Source organism: Fulmarus glacialis, unplaced genomic scaffold, assembly GCF_000690835.1.
Source record: "Fulmarus glacialis isolate BGI_N327 unplaced genomic scaffold, ASM69083v1 scaffold796, whole genome shotgun sequence".
Classification (NCBI taxonomy): domain Eukaryota; kingdom Metazoa; phylum Chordata; class Aves; order Procellariiformes; family Procellariidae; genus Fulmarus; species Fulmarus glacialis.
The window spans coordinates 23,521-51,406 of record NW_009218488.1 but is presented as its reverse complement, the minus strand read 5'-3'; the positions used below and the strand labels follow the sequence as shown (position 1 = coordinate 51,406).

The 27,886-nt window shown below is 42.8% G+C and overlaps 1 protein-coding gene across 1 annotated transcript in view; it reads left to right on the top strand.

Moving 5' to 3' along the window:
- Positions 1-27,886, top strand: part of ERGIC1 (endoplasmic reticulum-golgi intermediate compartment (ERGIC) 1) — a 53,023-nt gene that overhangs the window by 5,733 nt on the left and 19,404 nt on the right. Inside the window, exons 2-4 of the mRNA XM_009580044.1 lie at positions 2,586-2,628; positions 11,716-11,777; positions 18,587-18,659. Of these exons, the coding sequence (XP_009578339.1) occupies positions 2,586-2,628; positions 11,716-11,777; positions 18,587-18,659 (178 nt within the window). The remainder of the gene's footprint in view (positions 1-2,585; positions 2,629-11,715; positions 11,778-18,586; positions 18,660-27,886) is intronic.

Below are 27,886 nucleotides of genomic sequence, written 5' to 3'. Positions count from 1 at the left end.
GCTTCCTATACATGTGTAGAGGAAGGCGTTAGAATAAGGCACCTCTACTTCATTTGGACTGTTTTAGAGTGAATTTACTCTAAATTCTTCTTTCTCTGATAGATCCATGGAACAAAATTTTGTGGTTTTGTCCAGAACAGGTACAGCAAGGACCATAAGAAGTTGAAAATGCATAGGGAGTTGGAAGTCGCTGCTTTTTTAGGGTAAAGTAAGAGAGGTTTTACTTAAAAAGACATGCTGTTCTTGATGTTTCCCCAACTAAAACCAAAACAAAATAACCCAAGAGCTTCTACTCTCTAAATCTTGTTGTTTGATTTTAATGCTATTTCCAGTGTCCCTGAGAGACGGAGACCCGCTTGCGTTCTGACATTACTTTGGAGGGAACACGGCACTTCAGGTAGTTTCCCTCTTTCTGTCGTTTAGAGGTCTCCAGACCTCTTACTCAGGGAGTGCATCTTCTCTCGTGCCATGCTTTCCTAGTTTAGGGACTTGCTCCAAACTGCTAGTCAGACCAGGTCTGACTTTTTTTTGTAGTAGCTTTCAAGCATCTGGAGTACATAATCCAGTCCACAAAATTGCTGAGTAGTCTCTTGTGTCACCTGTCCAGCCATCTGCTCATTCCTCTCCTCTCTCCCAGGGGAGTCTGGTGATGTCCAGCCCCTCTCTGGGTCACTAGGCAGAGGGGAGTCTTGCCCCACTTGTTCCTTTATCATCATTGTCCCAGATACTAGCTGTTCTCCAGGGCCATCTCTTTACTGTTTTGATTATTTCAAATATTCTGTCGTAGGCACATGGAATGGGGTAACTGGTCTTTCAGGCCATCTCTGCATACCCTAGGAGTCAGCCTGCTGTTCCACTGTTGAATGAAATCAATTTAACAAATAAAGAGGCTAATCTTTTTCTCTCTGGTCCTGGTCACAGTAGTTCTAGGTCTGGTTTTAACAACTGTGAACAATAAAAGTCCCCCCAACAACTTCAAACAGGTGCTTGGGGTTTTATTTTTATTTTTTAAGTAGATGGTCTTTTGTTAATCCAGAGAGCACTATGTGTGCAAACCTGACTCAGCTGTGCTGTTTGTTCTACCTTTACATTTCCCTCGGCTTGAACAGTCACATTGAAAATGAAATTGGTGGGTTTTAGATTTATCCATTATACGAACGTAACAGCTTTGCTTTTAAAGATCTCACTGTGAGTGTCTGATATGCTTCATAGGAAGGAGCAAAGCCAGAAAGGTGTTAACACTCAGTGTCTGCGTTTGGTGGAGTGAGGGCTTATACATAAGCCTGCTTGTTTTTATTTAGAGCTAAATGGCCTCTGAAGAGGTTAAAAGCTACTGCAGTGACTACCTACAGCTGAGTGCCTGATGGCTTTTGCCGTTCAGTTGGTGTGGTTGGCCTGCTCCTGCTGCCCAGTGTTCAAGGGCTGTTAAGGCAGCTTTGTTGACAAAGCGGGGATGAATTGTTCCAAAGTCATTATTTGAGAGCAGTGACCCAAGGAAACAGAGGAACAGTTGCTGCCTGTTAAACAACTTTTTTTTTAAGCTTTTAGCTAAGTAACTTGATTTTTTGGTTTAGAATCTTTTGTTCTTCTAGTAACATTGGAGTATTCTATATGCTTTCCTAGTTTCTCTTAGTTTTTCTAGCACCTTGTAATCTTTTTTTTTTTTTTTTTTAAATGTCTGTCTCAATTGAAGAAGCACCGAGAGATAAAGTCCTGGGGCCTCAATTTCTTCCCATCTTAGTCGAGCAGCTACAGCCTGAGAATCTGTTTTACTTCATATTCGTGTTGTGGAGTATGGGGAGGCGGATGGGGAGTGCCAGTTACTGGGTGTTTCAGTGCTCTCTGTAAGCCACCTCTTTTGCTGAATTGCTTCATTGAAACCTCTAGAACATGTTGGTGAACAGAGACCCCACGGTACCTGGAACTGTTGGAGAGGCAGGTTTTCTCTTATGCACTTTGTACTTCTGATTCTTAAGCTTTGGTTAGATGATGGACATCTCTTTGCCTGAGCAGTCAGCAGATTGCAAAGATACAAACGCTCCTTGACACAAAACAGCATGCCTTTGGTGGGAAGGTTTCTGTAGAAATACCAGGGGGTACTGCTGGAAGGGTGTTTCCCTTCTGCCGTTAGTCTCCAGCCTGAATAATCTTGCTCTGACAACAGTCTCTCCATAGCTTCTTTTTGATTCCATTAATTCACATAGAAGGTATTCAATATGGTCTCTTTTTTTTCCCTTCTGCCTCCAAGCTACACTGATTTTGGGGGGCAAAAGGAAACTCCTGAGACAAACGTGGTGACTAAATTCTGACCTCTCCTTTGTAACACCAATCTCTGCTAGTTTTCCTGGAGAGAGAAAATGGAGTTTATTGGTGCACAGCGGTCTTTGAATTTCAGATGGACTTAATCCAACTTATATTTATCATGACTGAGTTTCTTCCTGCTTCCCATGTCCTCCTTATAAATGATAAAGCGTTTTATGCAAAGTGAATTGCTGGATTCTCAACTGTAAGTGGTATCTCTGCTAAGAGCCTTAATAGTGGCAGGTACCGAATGAATAATCCGTAAACTCTTCTGTTGTCTCTAGGGATGCTTCTTCCAAAGGTGGTAGTAGCGGTAGTACGAGGAAAGTAAGTTGTGCAGTAGCCCATACTGCGGACTGGTTGAAAACTCTTCAGAGCCATCGTTCCAGCTCATTTCATGTGCACTTAAACATGTTTCCTGAAGTGGGGTTGAGGTTGCTCATTCTCCTCTCCCCACTTCACACCCACCTTGGTTTCCTGAACTGTCGTGAAATGACAAACTTAAAAATAGATACAGCTATACAAATCTTGTGGGAAGAGCTGCTTGTCTGTCTCTACATCAGATCTATAACTCCTGTGGGGAACCAAATAAAGGTGACTGAACCAACCATTTCTGCTCTCTGAATCATATGTCTGTAATACAGCAATATAAGAGAAATGCCTGAGGAGGCAGATAGGAAGCAGTAAGAGGAAGAATAAAAGTGTGTAGAGTGTGACAAATCCCAAGGTTATGTCCATGTCTCCAGGGAAAATTAATCCTTCTAAAAGTTAAGGATGATTCGTCTCTTCAATGGCAGCTGAATAGAAATTGTTAGTTGACTGGATTCACTGATGTCTACATGAAGTAATTAAAGAGTGGTGTAATTCAGAAGGATGTGGCCTAAAAATGAGTTTATTTATAATGTCTAAATGGTAGATGCTCTCAAAGAAGAGAAGACACTAGATGTTTTCTAGCCTGTTATCAGACAGAGCTGCCTCAAGATGACTCTTAAAGAAGATTAAATGGATGCTGGCACTAGCTTGAGTGTCCAAAGTTGTGTTTGGCAGCTGCCTTGCTCTTTGTGTACCTTCCACAGTGCATGTAGTTTTCATCAAAAGCAGTCTGGGGTTGTTGTTTTGAATGAATATATGTTCCTAGAAATGCACCGTGCAGCAGTTTTTCTATTCACCTGAAAAAGAAACCCAGTATAATTAATAAATAGAGTGCTTCATCTTCTTTTGACAAAAAGCACCTTTTTTTTTTTTTTTTTTTTTTTAAGAATGAGTTTCTTAAAACTTAATGTGTCTACTCTGTGCGGGATACCTCTGCGTTATGTTTCTTGAACATGGCAAATACAGCGTGTAATGGTAGAAATTCTTTTTTCCACGTTGTAACTCCATTTACTGGTGAGTACGTAATGAATGGACTTTTTAAGGAACAGGCAAACTCTTTGTTACATCAGTCAGGAATTGGCGTGTGTGTGGAGAAATACTGACATCAAGCCATCTTGGATTCTTGATATTTGAGGCCTGCAGCCATATTCTGATTCACTTCTCTTTGGTTTGCAAGAAGAACTTGACAAATGGAAAAAACCAGCAGCAATATTGCACTTGAATAACTCTCCAGTTTGCAGGAGCTGTGCTACTTGCTGTTAAACTGGGTAAGGGCATTACCAGCACACAGGTAGAAGCGCACGGGGAAAAAAGTTTTGAAAACTGCTTTAACCGGCTTGTATTCCCCTGTGCAGTGGCAAGGAAACATTTCTTGCATGAAATGATTCTTAAAAAGCCAGCCTCATGTTGTTTCTTTTTGTAGAGCAGAGAGCTTAGCCTACAAATTCATTTTAGCTGGCGTGCTAGGTTTTAGAGCTTGCTTTCTTGGTATACGAAAGGCTCAGTGGTTTTAGTGTGACACAGTCTTGCTTTTGAAAAGGTTCTGAAAAGACAGACTTATTCCTGCTTTCTGACTTAAACTGCTATCTTGGGAGTGAATTAACCTGTACTGCAGATATTTAAATGTGTGAGAAGAGGGAATCTCAACAGAAATCTGAGTGATCCATGCCCCACAGCCTCCTACCGAAGTGCTGACTGCCACAGGGGTTTGTTATTTCTTTGCTCCTTTGTGCTGTGATTTAAACTTGAGTTGATGTTTGACCAAGGGCTTTTGTTTATCCAGGAAGCCATCTCAGCTTGGGAAGGTGTATTATTCTTCATTTCTTCAGACAAGCAACCTGTCCCTCTGTGTATGTGTCATAGGTGCCTTACCTTTCTCTTTTTCAATCAGCAGCCCCTCTGTTTCTCAGAGGAGACATGTTTCTTGCCAAGAAGGAAGTAATCAGGAATGGAGATTTTGCTGACCGTAAAAGCCCTTTGGGACAGTTCGGGATGCAAGGCTTCACCAGTTGGCTTTTTCTTATCTGGGTTTTCTCCTGTATATTGGAAACCCTAGGGACATCTCCCCCACACCCTTTTTCTTCTCTTTGAGAGACATTATGGTATCTGATAGATTATGATGGAGATGTTGCTCCCTTTTCGCAATGAATGAGCACTTGTCCAGCACTGGGTCTCCAGCATGCAGCATGTGGGAATACATGTTCCACAGTTCTTCAAATTTCTTATTGCAGTAGCAACGTAATCTTTGTAGTATTTTCAAAGTTAACTTTTTGTATCTGTACTTGATAATTCCCCTTTGCCTAGTTTAGTCAAATCTGCTGTAAAATTTTCAGTTATTTGGTTAACTTAATAGTGAGGTTACATTTCTGCTGTTAAATGTGTAGTACTTGCAAGTCACTTCAAGTAGAGTTATTTGTTAATGAAGCAAATTGGTTCAGCACCAGGTTGTCTCTTTTTTTCAGAGAGAAAGCTACTGTTATGTGATAAAATTAAGATAGCTGTTCACTGTGCACTGGACTCATTATTGATAGTGAGTAATGTCACCAGGAATTAGTGACCTTAACTTCAAATGTGGTATTTGCTGAAAAATAGATGTCACTTCTAAAAGCTGGTTAATATGGGAGGTGGAGAATCAAGCATTGTTTCAACACCCACATTCTTCTGTGTGAATCACAGCCATGGACCCTTGCTGCTAAGACAAGATGACATGATGTATTTACGCCACCATTGACCTGCTAAAGGTGGAATGTCAGCCATGATACTCATTTTTTAAATTTTTTTTTTAATCATCTTTGACATCAGAAATGTAATTTGCTGTAATGAATGATCATGTCCTCTAAACACCATCCCCTTTCAGTATGTGCTGCGGAAGTACCTACGATAGAGCCAGTATGCTTCAAAAAGAAGTCCAATGCTTAAATATTCAGTTCTTCTGGGGAAAAACATAATCTGCCTGAAGAACAAAAACATTTTTCCTGTGAGCATTGAAGCCAGAATCATCTGAGGAGTGGAAAGGGATGAAAATTAATCTGTTTGCTGATGACTTACGGTGCCTGAATTCTGTTCTGTGACCAAGTGCCACATGTGAATGTGTTGCACTTTTGCTTGGCTGCTTGATTAACTGGAATCCAAGATACAGTCCAAGAGCTGCAAAAAAATCTTTCCCTTGCCCCTTAGTTAAATCAGTAAAAACAGAACTTGCAGAAGGGTATATGGAGACATCCCACTGCTGCTCGCTCCAGAGTTGTGTTTCAGCGCTCCACAGACAGAGCTAAAGCATCTGCTGTCTCTCTGCAGTGATCCACACAGTGAGTCAGTAGTGTAGGGAGATTTATAAGCTGTGCTCTGAATGTCTGCCCTAGGTGACATGGCCAGTGCATTGCTCCTCTGTTTGTGCCAGGGACGGGTGGGCACGCTTGAGGGTTACAACAAATGCTGTAAACTGAAGGAGGAATTAGTGTTCTTCCTTCTCTGGTGTGAACTCCTTTAGGTATCAGAGTTTCCCTTTGCTACAAGACATTCAAATTTAACCACCGTCTAGTTAGTTATACTTACAAGTATTATTTTTTTGTATTGCCTCAAGTTCTTTGCTTTTTGTTCATGAAAAAGTTAACGGTATCTTACAGAGTTGTTACTGTAGTATTTTCCTGAAGCTCTTTTCAGACTCCAAAGGTGTCAGAGAGGATTTTTCTGTTTGGAGAGGTGGTAATCTTCAGTGAAATAATGTATTTATTGCTTCATTTCCTGAAAAATTTCAGATCCAGACTTGAAACTGTTCAGGTGTATATAAAGCACGCCCTGGCAGAAAGCCCTGCCCGTAGCAGCTCCTGCTGAGGGAGTGAGCTCATCCCCGGTCTCAGGGCAGGCATTTGAAATATCTACTCCAGAAAAAAATGCAGTGTTTGGGTAGACATCTTCTGCCCTCCCTGTCACCCATATTGCACTATCAATCAGATAGATTTGAAAGGAAAGTCAGGAATCACCCCAGGGCTGATGATGTCAACTTGCCTCGTTCTGTTGGGTTTGACCTACCATTGCCTCTGCGTAGCCAGCCTTGGACATGATTGATTGTGGCTCAGATAAGCACTACTGCATCTGCCTCTGGCTTGTTAAATACTGTGATGCTTTCTGTGGCTCTAGGAGATCCTGAAAAATGAACGCAAAGAGCATATACTTCTATCTGAAGAAAAGAAATGTTTGAATAGCAACAGTCCATATTAGTCTAGGTATAGCTTTTGAAGTCCATCTGATACTTATTGGCACTTGAAATCTGCCATCCTTTTGTTCGGCTCCATTGAGGTGTCCCCATCTGCAGTTTTACCTCGCTGTCCACTTGTGCAACTGCAATAAGATGAGACCAAACGTGTAATTTCTATGTTTCTGAGAGGACTGTTGCACACCTGTCCATCAGACAGCTGGGGTTCTGCCTCAGACCTCACTTAATCATGCTAAGGTTTGTGAATTCTCTGCTTGAACCTATTTAAGAATGATCCTTGTGCTGCTCTTCTTTATAATGCTGTTTGACCAGTTTGTTGACATTCCTGTCAGGGAGGTGAGAAAGTTTTTGGTTATGTCCCTTCAGCATTGGATTGAGAAAAAAGTACTGATGTTAGTTATGAATGTTGGTTCCTGCAAAACTCTGACATTGCCAAACAGCCTTTTTTTATTTCTTTGTTTGCAACCATGTTCTCCATTGAAAGAAAAGACAATAGATATACTAGATGTGTCAGGAAATTCCTTTGTTACACTGATGACAGCCTAGTTCTATCTTTAGCCTTGTATTCTGGTATTGCAAGGTCCAGCCCTCCCTTTATGAGGATACATATGACCTGGAGGAAGAGCTTTCCCAGCAAAAAGCTTGTTGTTTCCACTCTGCAGCTATTTCAGTTGATTGACTCAAAGATATTATTTCGCCTTTTACAAGTCTTGCCTTTCTGAGCGAAGGAAGAAAGTTGCCAGAAGCTAGATATAAATAACGTGCTGGTCGTCCTGTGGAAACTGTACATCTGCATGCTTTGTAAGCGTAAAGTAATGTATCCCTGCATGAAAGCGGGGTAAACTGCTGCCCAGTACTGCAGAGAGCTCACTTAGCAGTTACTGCGAAGCAGTGAACATGCTGTAAATCTACACCCTGGTTTCTCGTGGTCGTTTTGGCTATGACTACAAGACTATCAAAATGGATATTCACAGTGTAGTACAGTGCGTCTCGCTGTGTTATGAGCTGGCTGGCGTAACCTTTCTGAACATCCAGTCTTCCTCCAGCATTCGTAATGTCTTCCACTGCTGTGAATGTGCCAGTATCAGAAGTTTGTAAGGCAGCTTTTGCAATTTATAGAGCACGAGGTTCCTCTCTGTTCCTAGGGTACAAATACTCTTCCAAGTGACCAATGCGTCAGGAACCTGGAGGCTTATTGGAATTTTTACTGCAGGTGCTTGCAGGAACATCTGACCTGAGGGCAAGTAAAACCTGTTCCCCTTTACCACGCATACAACTCCATGGCCTCCTCCCTCATACATTACAAATCATCTGTGGTGTCTAATCCTCATTCTTTTCTCTTCCCAGGACAGTGTAAGTGATCCCCTGAAATTGCTTTGAGCTCTGTGACATAGGCAAGAAGCCAGTGGCAAAAGGAGAGGGGTTTGTCTAGTGGAGTCTAGAAGTTAATCAGATTTTTAACCCTTAGGTCTGATAGGAGTTATGGCTTTCACAATTCTCTGATTTCTTGGGCCTTAGGGTATCCTGTTACAATAACTCTTGTCAACTTCATGGATTTTTTTGAGAAGTTTACTTGATTTACTTATTTATTAGAATTACATGTAATTAATGAGGCCTTCTTTGGGGTTCCATCCTCTACTTACTGCTGGGATCTCATCTCTCTTGTGTCTCACAAACATACATTTCATTGAATCCTCTGCAATTTTTATCTTCTTTTGACTCAGAGTTTAAATCAGAGTTTACAAGATAGCTCTGCTCCCTGGCCATGCCAGCATCTCCCATCATTCTCTTCAAAGTTTGATGTTTTGCTATCCCTTGGGCTTCCAACTTGCCCTTCTCTGAATGCGTAAACCCAACTACTGTTTTCACCATCCTGGATCAGACTAAGTAAATTGTACTTTCTCAAGCTGTGGCCAGTATGAGATGCTTTATGGGAAGATGCCTGGTACCCTGAAGAGTATTTTTCCTTTACCGAAGTATAAACCCTCCTAATCCAGAGCATCTATTTTCCAAGCAGATGATACACACATGTACCCAGTCCTTTTTCTTTTGGTTTGGTAGTCTCTTGGACTTACTGGTATCATGTGTCAGTGAGAAAAAGCTAGCCAACAGTGTTTGTCTCTTATTCCAAACCTGTCTCTTTCCATTCCCTTGCTGTTAATGTTAATTGTTTTGATCATTTCAGCATCCTCCTGCAAGCTTAAATACACCTCCCCTGCTTGCCTTCCCTTCTGCTGCTTGAGTCAGGTTCTGGATGTCATCCTTCAAGCTTCTGTGTTCATCCACAAGATCTCAGCTCAACTTTCCTTCTTCCTCCCTACCATCCAGCCTGCTCTCGTTGCTTCTTTTGCATATGTTGTCCACTCTTGATTCTGTGTTATTCCTCAGTGTCTGTCCTTATCTAAAAATGTGTTAATTCTACAAAACAAAGTCGTTAAAGCTTTATGCGATTCTCCTGGGTTGTTCTGCACTTCTCTTCTATGTGCCTCTAGAATGTAAGTTCAGGGCTGGGATGCTGTTTGCCTGGTGTTCTTTGCCTAGCAAGCTGTGTACGCTCACTGTGCTCATACATTAAGTGATCCTTAAAGTGCATTAAGGGCCTCATGTGACAACTGTTGTGAATGTGCTGTACTGTCCTTGCAGGGAGGCTTCGGCCTGTAAATATAGACCCAAGAGTTCTCAAAACTCCAGGCAAATCAGATCTAGAGACTTGCTTAAAGCCCTTTTTAGATGTGTGTCATGGTAGGAGAAGAGGGAGGGAATGTAATGTTGTGGTAGAAGAGATGGAAGCAGAATAGCACAGAGGGGGTGGACTGTCTGTTAAGCACTTAAAAGCCAGGCGATAAATGTGGCTGGGAGCCATTGATCGCTTTCTGTAGTGTCTTTGCCTAATCCTAGCTTACTTATGCCATGTAAAACTTAATTTGTGGGGTTTGGGTGTTACTTACGTGATTAAAATGGCAGTCTGAGAGGAGAGAACCCTGCCATGACATCAACTTTCCACTGAGTTATTTTAAAAGCTAGATTTTTTTTTTTTTTTTTTAAATCCTGTGATGGGTCATCATTTTAATACTAGTAAATATTTCTCACTGTGAGAACAAATTTCCTTTTATAGTATCCACATGCTGCTGTTTTTACTGAATCCAGCATAGAGATATTTCCTATTTCTAATTGTTCACTCACACTCAGCAGTTCTTGCATGTTCATGTGCGCGCTCTCGCTCTCTCTTTCTCTCTCAGCTTTTTTAGCCTTGCTGATCTATTATTGTGACTTGGCGAGACGACGCCAGGTTTCAGCGTTTAATGGGCTGTGAGCAGGAACGATCAGCTACTTCCTCTGCCTGTGAGACCATGATGTCATCAGCTACTCTGGGTTGCTTTACCATCCGCTGCTGCTGTTGCTTTGGTGTATGCGGAAAGAATGTAAACAGCACTTTCCAGATGTTCTCAGGGCAGCTGGAGAGCCATAAATGGACTGTTTGCTTCAGGAATATTGCTAATCTATTTAGGAGGTGGTGGTGAATGGAGTCATAAAAACATATAGCTGCAACGCATATCCTGCGCAGCATGCTCTGTCAAGTGTATCACAGTGGGTTGTTGGAACGGTTAAGTGATTACATAGCATGTTCAGGACTTGAGCTGTGTAGGTGAACTGTCTTTATACACTCTCTCCTTCCCTCTCTTACCCTTCCTTCCTCCAGCTTCAACTCCTGAGTGGAACACAGCAACAATGTCATCCTAATCTCATGCAGGACAAATGCTGTTTTGTTCACCCAGAGTGCCTTCAAGTTGTAAGTGATCTCAACAGATGAAGAGTGAAGTAAAGAAAGATGATCTAGTTTTTAAATTCTCAGTATAATACTTGGTGTGTTAGGAACTGCTGAATAAACATGGGGGTGTTTCATCTTGGTGCAGTGTAGAATAAGAATTTGGAAGCCGGTGTCTCTCATGCCTCTCCAGAGCTGGAAAAAGCATCAATCTCACCCACTTGTGGTATATCCAAAAAAAGTCTGTTTTGGGGGAGAACCAGTCACTTCCTTCTTTAGGGGGTGTGTGTGTTTTTAATGCATTAATTAATTTTTATTGAGTGGTGGAAAAACTGATGTCAGAGCTGCATTGCGGCTGGATGTGCAGGAACACAAGGTTGTAGGAAATAATACAGCTAACATCATAAGGGCAGTGAAAGTTTAACCATGAACAGTTTAAAATAGCAAAGCTGAGCCATATGGATATTAAAAGATATGACTGAATCAAAACAACGGTCTAATATTAATCTAGATTTTGCTGGGGGAGTAGCAAACTTCTTGTGGGGTTAATTTCTCTTGTGTATCCAGTGTCCAAGGGTAGGTTTCTTGTCCCAACACCTTGATTTCTGACTTTGGTATTGTCAATTTCTGGCTATTGCAGGATACAAACTACAAGGGGCAATACAGGTTGTGTCTTGCTGTGGTTTTTTGCCAGGCCTCTTTATTCAGGAGTCTGTAGAGTATCCTTTTCCTTTTACGGTGGTCTGTAAACTTGTCCAGCGTGACTTCTTCCCTGGCACTTCTAACAGTTCAGATTGCACAGATCCATGACAGCAAGGCGAGGGAGGTGGAGAGAAGTGCTTTGGAAATTGGAGCCAAGAAGGAGCGCAGTTACATAATTGTACAAAAGAAGAAGGATTTTTTGTTCTGTTTTGTTTTTCCTTCTCATTTCCTTCTGCGAACTGAAAAAAAGTTGTTGGAAAGCTGGATGGAAAAACTTCAGCATCATTCATCCCTGGGGGGACTTGAAATGTATTGAAATGTTCCACCTGTTTTATGGCTGTTGCTTTTCCTCTTTCAGGTTTGACATCTACAGGAAGGTGCCAAAAGACCTTACACAGCCAACCTACACAGGGGCTATTAGTAAGTAACACTTCTTTTTGATGTCCTTGCGTACCCCTGGTCTAAAATTAAAGACAGTTTGGCTTCTCTGTCTCCGGGGAATTTTTTTAAAGGGATATTAAACACTGGAAAGGGTATCTTTTGTTGCTGAGACAGCTTATTTTGCCCAATCTGTCAGGTCGTACTAAACTACAGAGTAATTTGCATGGATTCAGAATCTCAACAACAAAAAGTAGTAAAGATGAATTGTCATGAAAGGGAGCTCCTAGAAGCTACTGCTGAAATGCCCGCTCTGCTAGCTACTGAGGTAGCTAGAGAGCTTTTTGCTGGTGTCCTCCCATGAACAGAAGCTGTGAGTCTGCTTCAGACACCGGTGGGGGGGATGACTGCAGATTTTTTTTACCTCTCTTTGATAGGCATGAAAAACAGCTGGTAACACTTGCATTCACAGTTAGTGTACCCAGGCATTTGCCTGCTGAAGAGACTTGAGGAACCAAACTGCAAACAGGGAATCCAGGTTCTGGATCAGTAAGGAGCAGTGTGCGTGGCAAGATGCGGTGGCCAGCAGTGAAGATGATTTGGGAAACACATATTTCTCTCACAACGTATTCAGGGGATTCATCTGATGTTGTAGGTGGGACTAATGAGCAGAGATCTTATTTTGTTGTTATTTGTCATGCTTTTAAAGAAAAATTGCTTGGTCAGAAACCACTGATAGCGATCCACTCTCACTCCCGTGTATCAATACATAGACTTTGGCTGATATAAATCTCTTGCCTTGGGCCCGTTTTCCTTCCTTCCTCCTCCTAAGGGAGGCTGTAGGCTGAGTAATGCAATTTCACACAATTATATGCAGTGAGCGCACTGTGCGGAGTGGTAAACATTGATCAGGTTGATCCTGCCAGGCCTGTAATTAGACACCTAATGCAGCTTTCCTGTTCCATTGAACAGTGACTTCCTTTGATCATGTAGCTGTGCTCCATTCATCCATTCTTGTAGATGGGTCAGTAGCCTTGTATGTCATTGCTGACGTGAGTGATGTCATATCCCTTGGTGACAGCAGGCATCAAATAGAACTGAGTCAGTAGCAGTGAATCAGTGGACACAAAGGAAAGCCCCCTGTGAGCTAAAGAAACTCCTCACTGTGAGGATGGTCGAAGACTGGAACAGGTTGCCTAGAGCGGTGTGGAGTCTCCATCGTTGGAGATACTCAAAACAACTAGACCCAACCTGCTTTAGCTGACCCTGCTTTGAGCAGGGGAGTTGGACGGGATGATCTCCAGAGGTCCCTGCCAGCCTCAACTATTCTGTACTCCTGTGTAGATAGCACGTTACTCTAAATATTTACTTTCAGAGAGTCCTTGTCCTCCGTGTTCTCCTGACCGCTGAATTACTTGTATGTTGACTCCCTTTTAGGTTTGCTGAAACTGTGAACAAAGGGCTTGAATAAAACTGTTTGCTAATTTAGAGGCGTATGAGATTTAGTGTTTTGAAAGAACACTTTGAACTTGTTAGTGATCCTGTTTCTTTTCTGTTTTGGAAACTAAGAGTTCCCACAGTATAACTGGGCTCCCTTTGAGAATTTGTCGTGTTATGAATCACCTGCAAAAGAGTATGTTTTAGAAACAAAAAAACCCATCAAAGGCCATCCAGTGTTAGGCTTTCTGATCTGCAGTAAACAGCTCAAGTGATAAGTCTGTTGTGGGAAGGCTTGAAGGCTGTGACTCTTACTTAAAGTTATTAGCTGACTTATTTCTCTCTATTGTTATTTGCAGCTTCTCAGGCTTTGATTTTCTTCTCTGACTGGTTCTCCTTCTTTTTGTCAGAGTGTTTTTAGACAGGCTGATATAAGCTTTTGAACCACACAGTCAGCCAACAAACTGTGGTGGCTTTGCATGTGAGGATCTTGTGTGCAGCTTTCCTAATGGGCTTTCTGTCTGACCAAGCCTCTGACTTGTAATTTGAAAGCCAGTAATCTTGCATGTTGTAGGAGGCCATGAATGAGACCAGCCCATCGCCATGCCAGTCTGAAGCCTGGGAAGGTTGCATGATTTTGTGATAAATGCTTTAGGGAAGTCAGCTTGTAATAACACTAGGGGCTTGCGGGTAGGGGAAGGTTCTGCCTCATAAAAAAATCTTTTAGGATCTAGTAAATATGTGAAACAACTATGGCTGCTACTGTATTTTGGCTTTCTTTAAGTCTTCCAAGGTTTACAGAGCAGATATAAAATAGCCCGTAGTAGCTGACTATTAATTTAGGCCCTTCCCACATGACTTCTGCTGAAACTTGAGTTCAGTATCACTTCGGGTGCTGAAGGCTTTCTGGTGTAGGAATGGATTTACCGCAGGATTCCTACAAGGTTTTTTTGATTGTAAAAAGGCCTGTTTTTGAAAAGTTTGAGGTTTATTAGGGAAGAAGAAATAGATCAGATTACAGAAGAAAAGAGGTGGAAGGTACCAGCTCTGCTTCTGACCACCAGGGCTGAAGTGGCCAACTCCTCTGGGGAAGAAGCAGCTCAGGGAGAATAAGTGTTAGGGTATTTTGGTGGAGAAGAGCAGGCGATCTTGAACACAGACAAGTTCAAAAGCCAACTGGAAGGTTATTGAGTCTTTCTGATATGTAGGGGCTTGTAATTTCAAAAATTGCAGTGAACGCGGTGCACAAGATATTTCAAATCTCTGTAGCAACCCTGCCGGCTAACAAAAATTAGTAGGAATGGAGGAACCAAGAACAGTCCACTGCAGTTTACCGGAGTGAGGTTTGTATAGAAAAACATACCCGCTGCTGTAGACTTCTCTGAAAGGTGTGCAGAAGTTACTCATTCCTTTTACTCAATAAAAATCTCTTCTTTCAGGCAGCATTGAAATCCCTGTGCCACTAAGCCAGTCGTGCCATTGTTGTCCCTCTTCCACCAGATACTTGTGCCAGTCTTTGCAGGCCTTCCAACCCCTGTGTAGCATGTCTGTGAGGCCAGCACACGGCCGTTCTAACAGACCTGACTAACGTGGTGAGAACTTGGCCGTGTTTGGGTATGTAGGCAGCAGCAGCACATGCCCTGGCTGGCTGACAGTTGGCATCTGGCTGGACAGAAGCAGTCTGACTTCTTGAGAGAGAGGCCTGCAACTCGGACAGCTGCTGTAGCAATCCCGCTATTTAACAGTCAGTGTGGACGCATAGTTTGCATGCACATGTTGTATGCACACATGGTAATGTTATCCAGAAATACTCTATGCTGTTTGGAGGCTGGAGTTTTAAATACACATCAGGAAATATCAAAGTTATGATTCACATGGCATCTGTAACAAGACCCATTCCTTGCACTTCATAGCAGTTTGCTCCATTGAACAATAAATACTGTTAATTTTATGCCTTAATATAGACATGGATCCACGTTCTCAGTCTGTATGATGTGTTAAACACTTTGCGTTTCTTTCATTTCTTGTGGGGTGGGGAGGAAGAGTCAGGAATGTACGTAGATGGGGTATGTATCAGAAGGGATATGTACAAAAAGGTTAGGTTGTCGAAGCTAGTGTAGGAAAAAAAAAGCTTGGGAGAATTTCCCATCCTTTTGGGATTACTGATTAGCCAACAGCGGTGTGTTCCAGTGTGTCTAACACCAGCAACCTTTGATACATTGATTGTGTTATCGTATTAGAGTTTTAAGAAACCTGTCTTAGATGGTCCTTCGAGCTCTGTGGGAACATTGCAGTGCTCTTGCAGTGAAGCTAAGCTTTATGCATTAATTGTTTTATTTAGTCTGATCCTAGCCTTTAATCTACTTTCCCAAATATAATACAGTTGTCGAATGTGGGTGGCAGAAACTGCGCATTTGCATGGAAGCAAGTAAAGGCCTTCACTATGAAATAAGTAGCTGAAGCACTGTGTGCGTAAATTCTTATGCTGGGAACATCGTATATGCCTGCAGCTCCATGCTAAGGAGAGGACACACGTTCTGTGTCTGAAAAAACGTTGGCTCAAGAGACAGATTAACACATAAGACTTTCACATAAGTCTCATGCCAGAGACACCCCCCTGTCCTGAAAATGTGTGTGTACGAGAGGAGTTTAACACAAGAGTGGCTAGGTAGGTCAATGCAAATGTCCATTTAGCCTAATATCCTCTTGCCAGGAGTGGTCAGCAGCAGGTGCCTGAAAAAGAGCATGAGGGCAGGTTAAACACATCGCCAGGCTTCGGTCAGTTGGCAGTTCTGAACTTCTTGAGCTAGAGGTGGTTCCTTTGTGTTTAGTAGCCCTCAATGGATTTCTTCTTCACGGCATGTCTGATTCCTTTTTGAAATCTTACAGACTTTTTTTTTTAAGCATCCCCGACATCCATAGTCAAGAATTTTCAGAATTTAATTAGGTGTTGTGTAAAGGAAAACCTTCTCTTGTTTTTAACCTCCCCCTTCCCTCCCATTCCCATACTGGAAGAGACAGCGTTCCTCATTTATCTCCTTCAGGCTGCCCATGATTTTATACACCCCTCTCATGTCCACCCTCAGTAATCTCTTTTACAGGTTGAAAACTGACGACATAGTTTGAAGACTGGCAAAAGCATTGAGGAGCTTTGAAAGTCAGTCCCTGCCAAGTGTTTCAGGGCATTTTTACAGGGTTTTTTTAGATATAGGTTAGTGGAATTTTACTGTACTGTATTTGGTAATGTTGTCACAAGCCTTCCCTGCAAGAGCTGGATTGGAAGACGGACTTGAGGGAGCAAATACTTTGTATACTGGAAAAGGAGAAGATAGTTTGATGATGGAAATGGCAGAGAAGAAAGTTAAAAAATTGGAAGAAAGAGAGAAAACTCTGGGAAAGAATTTACAGTTAGTAGTACAAGGCTTGCATAGAAGTGCTGTAGAGCAGAGAGGTCTAGCTGATGCTGTGGAAAGCCTTTACAGGATGATAAGGAGTAGAGAGGAATATGGGAAGCAATTAAAGAAGAAAGGGTTGTCTCTTTGTCAAACGCTCTCCCCTGCATACTGCCAAAGATCAGCGATCTTGTGTCTCTGCTGTTCGGTGATTAACAGTAAGAAACACTGGATCAACGAGTCTTGTGCCTAGGTTGCTTTTTTGTGCTCTTACATAGGTGTATATGTTCTCATAGCTGCTGTGGTTTAAGTAGACCTTTCTCCTCCCCCACGCTGCGTGGTGCACCGTGCCAGTGGCTTAGCTGGGTTACAGCAATGTTGTTGTTCTGTGTCTTGACAGCGAAGACTTGGAAGCAACTGTGTGACCATCCAAGGTTTCTCTTTAGAAATGAATATGCCCTCTTGCTTCCCGTTTTCCTACTGGTCTTTGACTTTGTTTTTCCCTTTTCTCTCTTTCTTCATCCTAGCTAATGGATTTTTTGGCATCTGTTTTAATCCCTTGCACTTTTCAGAGGGTCAGTAAGTTAATCCACCCTTGAAATGACTCTGATGAGGAAGAGGAAGCAACGCATTTCTCTTTCCTCAGAACTATAAACTGACTAATCTGAAGAATGAGGCACAAGTCTTTAGGTCATTCGAGGGTCTGTCTTGGTATTTGCCTTAAGTGCCTCCTCTTTCCTTCCCTTGCCTCTCACATTGTCTACCAAGGGAGTTTGGACAGGCACAATTGTATGATAAAATTGCTCCTCAGCCAGTTGTTGCTTGAGCTTCCCGAAGGAGTGGGTATTCAGGCTGTATAGGTCATGTGGAATAAAGTTGAGGAACAGGGTTTTTCTTACCTATTTCTCAATCCTAATTAGTGGCTATGGTAAAGCGGTCATTTCCAAAGAGTGCTTGGTCATTGTAACTCTGCTGGGATTGAGGGGTGAGCCAGATCGTACTCCTGTTGTCGCAGCCCTGGAATAGCATGCCATTTCCTGGTTAACTCTTTTGTATAGTGATTCATGGTGAACTTGTGTATTTTATTTAATACAAATACACATTGCAGCCCTGTCTCCTTGAGTTGGCACATCCTTGTCTACTCCAATCATCCCTGCTCAATAGGATTTACAGCTTTCCTTCCTTCCAGCCCCTCCTGTGTGGGTCAATGACTGTGTCACTGCTGCATGAATGTCCCTGTACAATGTTTTGAATAGCTTCCTGATGAAGAGTAGCCAGTAATATGCCAGTTACTTTGGGTTCCCTCCTTTTAACTCTAGGTTGGCATTCTTAGAAAAGACATGGGACTTGTTGTCCAGGTACTTCACATTTCCTTCACTGGGAATTTTCTCTCTCTGACGAGTCACTCTGTCAGCAAATGGAGAAATTAGAGAAGTATCGGGCATTGGCTAGACTAGTCCATTATCGCCGTGTCTCTGCTGTACCAGCTCTGTCTAGTGGGTAGTGCAGGCTGTGAGATGACTTATACATAGCCTTAGAACTTGACAAAGAACCAAAATGTCTTCTAATCCACAAAACACTGCGTAGCTGACTGTATGCTTTTGAAGCGAGGAGGTGTTGATTCTTTTTCCTTTCCGGAGGTTTTAGTAGTAATAAAATTACATTTGGAGCAAGGGCTCCAAAGAAATCGTATTGTCAAACAGCTTTGTCAAGAAGGAGGGAGAGCTGGCAGACCAACATTGTGTGCTGGAGATGGAGAATGCAGGAGCCATGGGGAAATGGAAATCATGATGGAAAAGGTGGCCCGAGAATTAAGATACCCAGCAGGATGTTGGGTATTGTCATGTCACCGAAGTCACTGCTCTGATGACCTTGCCTGGGTCATTGTCTCTAAAGAGTTTTAGTTCTCAAGTGAGTCTGGGTGGCATATCCATGGCAGGAATAATATGCCTGTGTGAAAACAGTTTATGTCTTTGTTAGAGATATGAAACTAACCTTTTCCTCTCCTTGCCTCTTTTACAGTCTCTGTCTGCTGCTGTCTGTTCATACTGTTTCTCTTCCTGTCTGAGCTCACCGGATTCATAGCCACTGAAATGTAAGTAAAAATCATGTTTTCCTGTGTTTGAATGTATGTGTGTATATGATTCTCTACAGCTTTACTCTGTTACCTTGGAAAAATGTGCCTGTAATTTCACTAGGTCAGTTAGTTGGCTAATGGTTTTTGGATTCCTTTTGGTTGAGTTTGAATTCTCAGTCAGTCATTCAGCTTTTTAATTTATTAAAGTATGCTAGGCAAACTTGGTTGTAAAATAGTTTTGTTAGAGAGAACTGTTCCAGACCTGCTTGATCCTTTATTAGCTGCATACTGGATTTTTTTGTTGAGCACAGTGGATATTTTTCCTGTGACCACAGATCACATCAAAAGCTCTGACTCTTTTCAGTTCTCTGGTGATCAGATGTAAGGTAGCGTGAATACTAAGATCATCAATGCCAGTCAGTTGCAGTTTCCCTCTTCTCCTTAGGCTGTTGATTTCTTGTCCTCATCTGAGATTTGTTTCTCCTCTCCTCCTAAATAGGCACTTTCCTCTGTACTTGTTTGATTCAAAGTGATTTTCAAAAACTAGTGTATTTTTCATCAGTGATACCGTATGTTTAAATGTGTGGTGCCTACTGGTTGAATCCATGTGGTCTGTGCTTTGAGACGGTGGGATCCCACTGCAGATATGGTGGGATCTCTGACAAGATGTTTTCTTTTCCCCTCGCTTCCCTGTGGATAAAATGGGTATCACATTCTGCCAGTCTTCACTGGATGTTTTTGGAGATGCTTTTTGGAAAAATGAATTGCATAAAATACAAATGATTATTAGTTTAATGCTAATAATACCTGTTTTTTTTTAATGTCAGAGCTGAATCTCTGATACATGCAGATAGCTTTACTCACGCGTGAGTTTTATCTCATTTCTTTTTGTATGTTGAGCCTTACTTGGAAACTTAGTTGACAGGTTTTGTGCCTGAAGACAAGTTGTCCCAGGTAGCCTCTTTGGGACCTTGTTTTGAGCAAAATGAAAATAATTTCCACTTTAAAAAAATTGCTCATAGAACAAGTATTTTAGTTAATCAGATTTTTTTCCCCTGTTCTTATGCTCCTCCTGCCTTGAAGTAAACTTTTCTTAGTAACTATTAACACAGGTACCTTTGTTTTGGGTTCTAGGAAACATTCTGCATCATCCTGCTGATGTGGCAGTGAGCTCACTAGACTGTGATGCACAGTTCCTGGATAGTTAGGAAGGGTGGAACTTCTGTCAGACTTACATGATGGTCCAGATAGCAACAGATGTCACTGCTGAGCAAAAAAGCTCTGAAACACATTGGGCTCGTGCTGTATTTAGATTGACCATGCTTTACGTGGCTTCTGATAACCATGAGGCTTTTTCATTGTGTTTGTGCAGCTCTGACTTGGGTCAAGAATATAATTTCAAGAACAATTTTAACCTTGAGTAATGTTTAACCTTAAGATAGTAGCGTAATCTAGCTCTAGCTAATTTTTTATGCCCATTGCACGTTTACTTCAGAGATGGTATCTTAGGTTTCTTACTCACTGTTTCTTTGAATTCAGTTCCATGCATTTGCTTGTAAAATACTAGGGTCCTTATCAACCCACTTCTCTCAGGAGCTGAGTTTTCTTGGTTTTCTTGTTTTAAAAAATAGAGAAAAGCCAGACAAATTGCTTCAAGTAAAATAGTACTTTTTCTTGCTCTCCTCTTAGATCTCATTCTTTCATCTGGTTTTCTTTTTTCTTTTAGTTAATGCTTTACCAGAGGAATTAGTAATATTTACCTAATTTTGATCCAATTATTTGAGTGCACATGCCTTTATGTAGTGGTAGTTTCCTGACTAGAGATTTCCTTTTGAACAGCAAAATTGTATGATTCTCTGAGGCCTCTTCATGCTTTTTTCTTAACAAGATGATGTATTTTCCGCAAAGATACTAGAGATGCTCTAAGTTCCTGCATGCTCAGCTGACAGGTTTCTCATTAAAACCTCAGAGAGATGGTAAACTGCCTTTCCCAGCAGGAACTGCATGGGGAGGAGGTGTTTGTACGCAATAAAGCAGTAAAATTTTAGAGAGGATGTCATGGAAGAGACTGAGATGAATGCAGGAAACTGATTTGTCACGGACTGTCCAGTACAATAGCTCGTAGAATATGGAAACCTTCTTCTGACGAGTTATAAGTGATCAAAACCTCTCTTGCTGGCAACAGATCACCCACAGCATTTGTGAATAGGTTCCCCCTGTAACAGCGGAAATACTTCAGAAAGTCACATAACAAAGTGCTTCCCAGTTCAGCAACTTCTAAAGTAGAAGTAAACTTTTCTTTTTCCATTTCTTACTCATTGCTTTCTCTTCTAAGAAACCCAGTACCTTAAAGGTGTTCAAAGATACTGTGAACGTCTTGTGCTTCCCTCTCAAGTGTGTATTGCTGGCAGTGCGTTGCGAGGCAGTATAGTCTCATCGTTCGGAATAAGGGTGCAGAAGTGTGGAGCTCTACGTGGTCTGGAACAAACGGTGTGAAAACTGTGCCACCATTTAAACTGGGTGGTGGCAAATAACGGGGGAGATACTATCTCACAAAGATATTCTGAGCCTTGTTTGCCCATAAATCAAATACTTTTGAAGCTATGGAAAATTCCTTATGTGCAAACTGTTCAATTCCCATCAACTTGTATTGCAAGCTTTGAGTTTCTTTTGTATTAAGAGTCTCCAATGGATATCTCTCCCAGCTTGAAGTTTCCTAGTGTCAGCCAGGATCTGAATGACTAACTGGAGTGTGCACTTACATGGGGTGAGCTTTCCTGCTTTGCGAGTGCCAGCTGTACTAAGAGACTGCATCAGTCTTTCTCCTCTTGTGTAATATTTCCCTTAAAGCAGTCATGCGCTTGACAAAGCCGGATTGCATGGGGATAGCTGCACATTTTTGATGGCGAGGTGAAATCGAGAGCACTTGGCCTGGTGCCTTACATCAGAGACGTACCAGGTTTGCTGATGTGGACTCATGCTTACCTCATAGCCCTATTATGCCGAGTAATTGTGCATGGTGTGTGTGCATTGACAGCCTGCTTCAGGGCAAGTCAGCAGCAACCTCAACAGCAGTGGTGCCCACAGGATTAACTGTCTAACTCCCAGCAACGGGAGGTTTCTTTGGTATCTGCATCTAAAGTGAGAGGTTGATGTGGTTTGTTGAACTCATGCTGCAACATGAGAAAATAAGGTCTGCTCCGCGCTGCGCTAACCCCTAATACTTGCTAGTATTGCTACCCGCTGTTGGACTTTCTTCTGCGTTCATATGATTGTAGCAACTTAAATTCCTGGTATTACTAGAAATCTCAGTTTGGTCACTCTTGCCCAACATCAAAGGTGTTTTTCCCTGACCAGCCCATTGTCTTAGCATTTATAGTCTCAACTGCTAAAGACTTGTCTGGGTGGCAGAAAGCCAAGAAATTACACCCTCATCTTGAGGATAACAGTCATAAGACTAAAACCAAACAGATTACCTATGTGGGGAAGACAGCGTGCATCACAATAGCTATGTCATAACTCGTGTGGGCATTTCTAATGAGCACTAAGATTGCGCCTGTGCACGGGAGCTTTACTTCAGTTAGGAAGCCGAACTGAGCCACTGTGCGCATTACAGCAGACATGCAGGAAGTTCATGTGGCATAGGTAACACGCTATAAATGCACATCCTATTTTGCTGCTGACTAGCTTCCTGTGTAGATGAGCCCTGAGTAGGGTAGAAAACTCCTAGTTTCTCATCTTCTTGATTTATTGCATGACCCTAACAGGCAGTCCTCTGAGCAGCCACAAGGAAGTCAAAGCTTGGTTCTTAGGTGGGGCTGCATCCTTTTCAGGAAAAGCACAGTGAAGGGCTGGTGAGGGAGGAGGTTTTTCTTTCTTTGCTCAGCCACAACCCATCATTGCAGTTAAGGGGAGAGTGAGTTTAATTCTGGAAAGTCAAGGATCTTGATTTTTTTTTTTTTTTTGTCTGTTTTTTTGTTTTCCATACAGACTGAGAATGACTGAAGACTTAGTCCAAAACAAGAACTTAGGTCAATCTCCTCAATTCTGTAAAAGACAGATAAAGAAAAGGAGGTCCATGCTCCACATTTGAACCTCTGTAAAATTGACAGTATCAAACACGGTTGTCCCACTGAGCAAATGACTCAAATGGCCGAAGAAATGGAGCTAAAGTGTTAAATGTGTCTGGTATTTCCTGGGCAGGATTGGTAGTAGATTGAGAGCCAAGAGTAGATTGAGGGCTAGAAATTGCTTGGCGTACCTTTAATGCCTTCCTCATTCATCTTGCTGTTATGTTGCAAATCAAGAACGTAGAAATCGCCTCTTTTCTAATTAACTCAGATCAGTGCTAGAAGTCAATAGCTGGCAAGATGATAATCCTGCAGTGTCATCACTGTAATTAGGTCATGAATTATGTTCTATAGGATCAACAAGAGTTTTCCAAGTATTCCATCATTACGGAGGAAAGATGTAATTAACTAATTTAGTCTGCCTTGCATTGGCAGCCAGAGGAAGGGGTAGGAGGGTATGAATATGATACTTGTGGTATGAATGTAGCTGCTCAACAATAATTCATCTGCCACAGCACACTGCAGAAAGCAACAGACCATTCCTGGCAATGTTTTTTTTTTCTTTCTTTTTTTTTTTTTTTTTTTAATGAAGTAACTGGCACTGAACAGACTGAAGTGACAAGTTTGCCACTTGGAAGGCTGTGCCCCCCTGCAAGGCAATTAATTAATCTGCAGGGCAGAATCTGTAATAAAAATACTGCCTTTGCATAAAAGCATAAATCATCATCACTGTCCAAATCACTTGTTCATTTAAGGTGATCAGATCATTCACTGGGGACACCTGTTTGCTTTAATCTTTATGAGAAATACCTTGGCCAGTCTGTGAATATCAAACAGCCCAGCTCCTACGCCAGGACCACATCACGTGCAGCATGACTTGACTGTTCATGCAGGCTGTCAGGTACCCCAAATGTGGGAGGAAGCAAAACACCAGGAGCTTCTGAGACCAGCGTTGCTTGTTCACGCTGAATTCATTTGCATGCCCAAGACCGATCCTGCAGTGTAGCAGAATTGTTGTCATACCTGCCTTCAGAGCTTTTTTGTCCGTTAGCTCTCCAAGGTATGTTGAATGTGTCTTGTGGCTCTTGGCTCATGAAAATTTCTCCTAACAACCTGCAGGGTCAAGCTGCACCTGCTATAAGCAGCAGCGTGTGATCCTGGTGCAACAGGAGGTCCTTCTGCTGGAAACCGTAACCTTGGAGCGTAAGCCATCTGCACCGATAGCACAGTGCTACAATTCTGTCCTGATCCAGGTCCCAGATGCTAAGCTGGAGATGCAATTCCAACGCCACCAGCTCATCCAGTTGAGGCAGATGAAATGCTGGAGCAAGCTAGACCAGCATAGGGAATACAGCCTAGTAGTCAGAGGGGAATAGGAGTTGTAATCCTGCTCTCACCATGGGCTGACCTTGAGACAGACATTTTTCTGTAGAAGGATGTAATACTTAGCTGCCTACTGCTTGGGGTGCTAAGAAGCTTAATTAATGTTTGCGTAGTAACTTGGAGATTACCTAATAAAAGGTGTTATATATTTGTGAAGTGTTGTTATGTCGTTCGTCCTAATGTACATGTGTGGGTTAGCAGGAAGCGGAAGGTCGTGTTATGATGTCATTTGCAATTTCTGACTCAAATCTACACTGACGTCTTTTGAACCTTTCTCCTTCTTCCTGCCTTCTGGAGAACTGTAATTCCGTCCTTTGTAGGACAGTGTGTTTTCTGTCCTTCGCAGCTGAGCCAAGACCTCATCTGAGACAACGACCTTCTCAATGAATAACTGATTGAGATTCAGGGCACAGAAGGAAGAAGATTACAAATGGCAGAGCAATAGACATATGCACAATTTATTACACAGTAGAGAATTTGCTGACCTGCTTGTTGTTGTCTCTGCACAAATTGAGAAGAAGATGGGTTGTTTGTGCTATGTTGGGTCTTCTCTGGTCTGGCACAACTGAGAAGAAAGTAGTGCAGGAATCTCAGCTTCGGATGGTTGTGTTTCTGGAAGGTGGTTGATTAGAGCTGAAATGGCAAGTGGAGCCAAGAGAGCTTGTCTGAGAAAGTCTTTTGAGAAGGTTTGGGCTCCCTCAAGAAAGAATGATTATTTTCCCTCTTAGGCTTAGGGTCCTAGAGACCAGAGAGTGCCTCCTGGGTATTGGAGGACAAGGTAAAATGCAGCTTGCTGGAGTAAGTGGTTGTATTTTCTGTATGGCTGATGACTGGGGAGGAGGGTGCCTGGCTGCTTGCTTTGAAAGAGGGAGAAAAAAGGCTAGAACTTGAAGCAGAGACTAGGACGAGGAGGACAGGGGACAAGGAAGATGCGTCTAGAGAGCACCCAGGCAGTGTGTGAAGCTCTGAAAGGTCAATGTAGTGTGTCTCCTCTTGTATTCAAAGGGCCGCGGGCTCTTCAGCTGTTGAAGTGCTGAAGTGTCTAATATTAGTGGCCAGGGCTGCTGGGTGGAAATAAGTTACTGAGGAAGTTTTGTTTCTGGGGAAACAAAGCTGTTGTGTCATGAATCTAAGTCCTAAAGCATGGAGAACGGATCTGGCTTTCTTTGGATAAAATCTTAAAGAAATGCTGAGCCCTCTTGCTGCTGTTTCCCCCTTTTGTTCTCTCTTGCGTGCCATTTGCATGATCTGCGATCTTAGCCAAAGACTCCCTCCAACTTTTTCTGTGTAATGCTGCAAGTTTGTAAGCAATCGGGATAAGCAGCTGAGAAACCCAGCAGCACCGCTCAGGAATGTGAAGTATTTTGAAGTGGCTCTTTCTAGAAGTGAAGCAGATTCTTTCTGTGTGGATCACGGCTCCTGCTGCGTTGAGAAACTTTCCTCCCTTTCCTTGAATCAGTGGTGGGAGGCCCCGCGGAGGGAGAGGTCCACCTCTCGCCTGTCCTATTGCCCTCGTTGTACTTTCATAGCTCTGCACCTTACCTCTGCTTTATTGTGCCACTTTTATTCAAATAGTCCTTAACAGCAATCAGTAAAATACCAACTCCTACGTGCTTAGGGTCTTCGGAGGAGGTACGTGCCATCTTTGGAGTCACAATACAATCCTATACACTGCCTCTCTGAACAGCCATAGAAGCAGCTGTGATTACAGTGTCTTTCTGCCTGACCTTGGGTTTTATTTCCCTTGTGACCATCCCGGACTCACTATTAAGCCCTGTTACTCCTGGGACACTTTATGTTCTAGGAGGGACAGCTATAAATTAGAGCCAACTTCATTTCTTCCACTGGAGACGTTATCCCTTCAGGGAGAGTTGCCAGAGGTGGTAAATAGTGCTTTTCCCAACATCCCAGGATTGTCCAATTAAATAATAGGAAGGCTGTGTGCAATTTGGCTTCTTGGCCCAGGGGAGGAGGAGAGCAAGGGAGGTGTGAGTGCCAGTTCTCTGCCAGCTCCATCCAGACTTAGGTGGTGGTGGTTCAGGAGGAGATCCTGGAAGGAGTAGCCTTGACCCTGGAAGTTTGCTTTACCTGTGAGGTTTCCAGAATGTATTTTGGGAGTGAAATTTCCAGTTTGTTGAAAATGATGATGTTTCTTCTGAGGTTTGCCCCAGCAAGCGTAGCCTGTGGTGTGTTGTCATTGTGTCCTTGGTTCCCCAAAGTGAGAGGAACCTCAGTAACAGAGCAAGTCAGCGCAAAGTGTGCACTTTGGATCCCCTGATAAGAAACCTTGCTAGGTTTGTTAGCCTGGGCCCTCTGCCAGAGCTGATGCTGCCAGGAGGAGACAGCGGCCGGAGCTGGGAGGGATAGCAGGCAGGGTGCTCCATGAAAGGTGGCACTGCAGGTCCAAGGGAGGGGAAGAAAGGACAGACTGTCATGAGCTGTCAGATGTCGAAGGAGTGATAGTCAGGGTTATGAAATTGGGAACATGAGTAGGAGAGGGGCAGGGGGCTACTAGGTAAAGAGGAGGAGGAGGAAGTGGCCGTGAGCCTTGCCCAAGGGACAGGTTGGGAACCGTTGGTCCAGTGACCGGAGTGCAGGACAGGAAACCAGTTTCCTTTATCTGCGTCTAATGGGCTGTGTGACGTGGACAAACTGGCCTACTTCTCTTTGCCTCAGTGATCCAGTCTGCAACCGAGTGACCTCACCGCTTGCCTTCCTATGTAAGAGCTTCCATAGGCTCCCTGTGCACAGTTTATTCTTTGACTTCTGCCAGCAACCGCTTCTCACTCGCTTGTCACTGCAAGGCTTATGTGCCTTTGCTCACGGACTCTGCCTGACCGCACATTTCCTGACAGGTTCAGAATTGCAAATCAGCAAATACAAATATTGACCTTCCTAGAGCTTTCCTCCAAAGAGCTGGAGGATGTTCAGCTGGGATGCCGAAGCTGCTGACCCTGACATGCTTCTCTGCCAGCCCTGGCACGAATGCTCCTTTTTGCCAGTAACATTAAGTTGCCTGCAGCACTGGCTGGGCATGGCCCACATCTCAGACGGCAGAGAACTGGGAAGAAGCCAGGTGCTGTTATGAAACAGGTTGGCTGGCAACTGGGATCTTGATGGGAGGACTCGGGGAGCGCAGAAAGGTGCATTGCTTTGGGGGATTAATGCCTGTCCTGGCTGGAGCTGCTCCTCACAACCGTATTTGGACATATGACTTAATCCCGGTCACTACCCAATCTGCCAGTAATAAACACGTAGAAGGTTTAATGCATTCCACCCAGGAGAAGAGGGCTCAGCCAAGAAGCTTCTAACTAGGTCACTGATGAGCAATCTTTCCCCTCCCTCTGTGTCATTTTTATTAATCACTTGAAAAATACGTTGAGTAATGATTGCAAGCAACTTGTCAAGCCAATTAAAAACAGAGAAAGGTAGGGCTGTGAAGCTGAAGACAAATGCTGTGCTGGTTTTAAATGAGTGTCTGTAAACCCCACTGACCTGTGAGTAATTACCTCCAAAAAAAATTGGCAGCTCTGTGTTTCTCAGTGTGAAGGGTTGTTTCTCCTGAATCCGCAGGGCAAACAGTTCATTATGGTCCAGAAATGTATCACCAGAGCAAAATCACTTTGAATATGTCTTGTAGTTGCCCTTAGTCTGGTTTGTCTATTAGCATATAGACTCTTCGGCAAGGGCTTGTCAAAGGGTTTCATGCACTTTGAGTACTAAATAAAAATAATACAGAGCACTTACTAGTGAAGGTAGTTTATTTTATGTAGCTTGCCTGAACATAAGTTA